General features: G+C 33.8%; 1 protein-coding gene across 1 annotated transcript in view; it reads left to right on the top strand.

Annotated features, from left to right (window-relative positions):
• Nucleotides 1-2,132: 2,132 nt before the first annotated feature.
• The window catches only part of LOC131066916 (pollen-specific protein C13), a 2,501-nt gene continuing 279 nt past the window's right edge, over nt 2,133-4,354 (top strand). Inside the window, exons 1-2 of the mRNA XM_058001814.2 lie at nt 2,133-2,478; nt 3,917-4,354. The exon at nt 3,917-4,354 is cut by the window's right edge and continues 279 nt beyond it. Of these exons, the coding sequence (XP_057857797.2) occupies nt 2,313-2,478; nt 3,917-4,354 (604 nt within the window). The 5' untranslated portion in view covers nt 2,133-2,312. The remainder of the gene's footprint in view (nt 2,479-3,916) is intronic.

Below are 4,354 nucleotides of genomic sequence, written 5' to 3'. Positions count from 1 at the left end.
GCTAAGAATACAAAAGTTATTATCCATGGAGGCTACGTCATTTTATGGAAGGTGCAAATGTTTTTATTATATGTGTTCGCACGTAAGAGAACACACAATCCTATGCAAAATTGTGGGCGGTTTAATTTTCATTTCACTTGCACGTAATTCGAAGGCATAAATGATGTACTGTCGATTTGACTTTGCATAAATGATAAGATTATGCATAAAAAAATTGACGAAAATTAAATTTCATGCCCACAGACATTAAGATAGATGAATCAAATGACAAAGAAATCATTTTTTTTTGGTAAGCCAAAGTAGTATATTACTTTGAATTTTAATTACATATGAAGCATATTACAAATCTTACATGATCTGTCAAAAAATATTATGAAAACAAATTTGTATCTTTAAAATGCCCAGCCAAAGTAGTATATTACTCTGAATTTTAAATTTCATATGAAGCATATTACAAATCCTACATGATCTGTCAAAAAATATTATGAAAACAAATTTGCATCTTTAAACTGCCCATGGGAGTTCTGCAAAAAATAAAAGTAGAGTCTAGGAACTAGATAACATATATGCTCTAGAGTTCGAATAGAGACACGATAAATAAAAACAAAAAACAAGATCATATCTTTAAATTTGGAAGAGCAGTTATGTGGAAGGCTCCTGAGGAGAACTTGGGGATGGCCCAGAGCTCCCAGAGCTCCCAGGGAGCCCTTCTCATTTTTTAAATAACTTTTGTTAAAAATTTTGCATGTTAACTTTTGAAAGGATAAAAATTTATTTTAGTTTTAAAAATTGATTGTTTGGTAAGGATAATGATTAATAGCTATTTAAGCCTTTTAAATGCATGGTGATGCATAAGTATTTTGACATGGGCAGGAATTGACAATAAGCTTAATTAGATAGCATTGATGAAATGAGACGACATACATAAATTTTTCTCTATAATTAGGTATGCATGTACAGTTAGGTGTATACAAGGAGTTTAGGTAGGCGTAGAAAGAGAGAGGAACGGACTCAAGACTCAAGGGCAGTACTATTACTGTTAGGTTCAATGGAAATAATATTGTTGGCATATCTTTGTATGTGGTTGTAGCAACATGTAGTTGCAATAATTTGAGATTAGAAAAATTATGAATCATTAGTGCTTGAATCCATAATGGACCATAATTCATTCTTTAGTTTTCTAGTGGATCTCTTAAACATTAAATATATCATAAAAATTTAATGAGATGTTAAATTTAAGAGACTCTATTTTAAAATCTTGATATCATTTATTCTCATTTAGAATATGTAACCCCTTTAATTTAGTACTAATCTTTACCACTAAACCCATTAACTAATGATCATAATTTATTTTTAAACCAAAATGCTTAGTTAATATAATATGAGTGAAAATACTTAAAGATGTTATAGAAGTTCTATAGACATGCATGTAAATCATTTATCAATCGAAAATAAAAATAAAAATATAAAAAAACTGGACCAATTAAACTATTTATATCTATACCTATCAATCATCTCATAACACTTTTAACTATTTTTTATTAATTCGGTCAATATTAACTTAAATATTTTGATAGTTAATATATTATGTTACAATAAGCTCTCGTTATGATACTGTTGTAGGTCTTGGAATGTTCTATTCGATTTTCAAAACCAAATTGTGTATTTTTGGTCTATGTCTACCTAAACTCCTTGTATACACCTAATCGTACAGGAAAATAATTTATGTATGCCATCTCGTTCCATCCATGCTACCTATGAACCCATCTCTCGTGAGAACAAATGATAGACTTAACACTCATTACATCTAGATAATACTTGCCAAGGTGCCCTCCCTGAACATCACTTATAAATTAAACACTCAAAAACATATAAATGAATCTCAAATTGAGATCTCTGCTTACAAAAGAAGAGAAGAACAATTGTAAACAGATAAGCTTAATTAGGTAGCATGGATGGAACGAAATGACATACATAATTAAATTATTTTTCTCTACAATTAAGTACACATTTAGATATGTACAAGGAGTTTACATAGACATAAACCAAAACTACTCAATTTGGTTTTGGAAATAGAATAGAACATTCCAATGGATAGAAAATCTTGCAGAGGGTGAAGGCAGTAGTGGGTATAAAGAGAGAGGAACAAACTCAAAACTCAAGGGCGTTATTGTTACTTTGGTTTTGGAAATAGAATAGAACATTCCAATGGATAGAAAATCTTGCAGAGAGTGAAGGCAGTAGTTGGTATAAAGAGAGAGGAACGGACTCAAAACTCAAGGGCGTTACTGTTACTGTTACTGTTAGCTTTAATGGCTTCCAAATATACAACAGTTCTGTTAAGTATCTTGTGCTTCACCACCTGTTTGGCCAAAGAAAGCTCTGCTCAACAGCCAAAGAATGTTGTGAAGGGAAGAGTGTTTTGCGACACGTGTGGCCAACGTCAATTGACGGGCACAAATGCTCGTCCTATTGTTGGTAAGTTCTTATTACGTTGTAAGTGATGCTTTTGATTGGAGGGTTTTATATTAAAGTATCAAAGTCGTTTAGTTGTCTTATAGAAGAGCAAATGCAAGTTTTAGGTTAAAATATTTTTGACTGAGAGTCGAGTATGGAGGGGTATTCATTTAATTAAAAGTTGTTTGTGGTACAATCTGAGTCTCATCCTTTAAGGTGTTGGGATCTTCTGATCAGCACAATTTGCTCACTAGTAGACTCGTTCAGAACTGGATTCAACCTCATTACTAGATCGAAGGTCCATTGACGAAAATGTTGTTTCAATTCAGAAATTGATGTTATTTTCTGAGGTTGTTTCCTTTTGTTGTAATTGACTGTTTCAGTTTAGAAGCTGATGTTGTTGTGTGGGATTGTTTCCTTTCATTGTGATCCGTTGTTTCTGTTTTGAAAATTTCAGCTTAAACAATACACTCTGAGCTTTTGCTTGCTGAGATGGCTAATCTGAATTTAGAAGCTCATGTTGTTGTGTGGGATTGTTTCCTCTTATTGTGATTAATTGTTTCCATTTGGAAGATTTTCGTTTAAAAACAACACACTTTAAGCTTTTTTTGCTGAGGCAGTTCATTTGAATTTAAAAGTTGATATTGTTGTATGAGATTGTTTCCTTTCGTCGTGATCAAATTGTTTTTGTTTGGAAGATTTCAGCTTAAACAACACATTCTAAGCTTTGACTTGCTGAAGCAACTCATTTGAATTTAGAAGCTGATGTTTGTCTAGGATTGTTTCTTTTTGTTGTGGTCAAGTGTTTTCATTTGGAAGATTTTGGATTACACAACACATTCCAAGCTTTGACTTGCTTAAACAGCTCATCTGAAATCACACTGGCTTCCCCAATAGACCCCAGCTATTACTGTTATTTAAGATGAGCCACCCAAACAGATCAAAGTTTAGAGTATATTGTTCAAACCCGACCATTTGAAAGTTGACGTTGTTATGTAAGATTGCACTCTTTGTTTGAGTCCGCTGTTTCTGTTTGGAAGCTATTATTATGATCAAAACATTGTTTTTTGTCAGAACAGTGTAGATCTTTATCTTTTGCTTATATAATAACTGTAGTACATGATTTTAGTGTATCAATTTTTGAAAATATTATATTCCATATAAAATTGGTGGTAAAATTTTAATTGTAGGCATTAGAGATATCAATTTTCCACAATCTATATTACTTGTTGCTGCTGTTTCTGGATTCAATTGTGTGCACTTTTTTATATCAAAATTTCGGATCACTCTCTGTGAACCATCTTTCCACTCCTTCAGCTCTCTAATATCCTGATGATGCATCACAGAGTGTGCTCCAAAACGTTGATAAAAAAAGTACACACAATCAGATCTGAAAACAGGAGCAAAAAGTGTAGACATGTTTAACAAGTAATAAAAAATGGGATTTTGAATGCAACAGGGGCAGTGGTTGCAGTGGAGTGCAATATGAAGAGGAAGCTGAAAACAGGCAGCATTTCAGTTGAAGGAAAAACAGGGGAGAATGGAGAGTTCAGGGTGAAGTTAAGCCCCTCAGTTGTTCATTCCAAATGTGGGGTGCGCCTTGTGAGCAGTCCACAACAGTCCTGCAACATGCCCTCCATTGCCACAGCGGCTCACATCACCTTGGCCTCAAACAACAATGGACTTTTAACTTACAACTCTCCTCCCTTAGCCTTTCGCCCTTCTTCCATTGCCTCATGCAAACACAAACACAGTCACAGTGATGCAGATGCAGATGCAGAATCAAAGCTTATTTTTCCTCTCCCTTTTCCTTTTCCTTTTCCTTTCCAATTTCCACCCACTCCACCCCTCACAAACTTGCGATTTACTGCACCCCCGCCAAACTTCCCCTTTCCTC

This window comes from Cryptomeria japonica, chromosome 9 (genome assembly GCF_030272615.1).
Source record: "Cryptomeria japonica chromosome 9, Sugi_1.0, whole genome shotgun sequence".
Classification (NCBI taxonomy): domain Eukaryota; kingdom Viridiplantae; phylum Streptophyta; class Pinopsida; order Cupressales; family Cupressaceae; genus Cryptomeria; species Cryptomeria japonica.
This window is presented reverse-complemented; position numbering and strand designations above follow the sequence as displayed.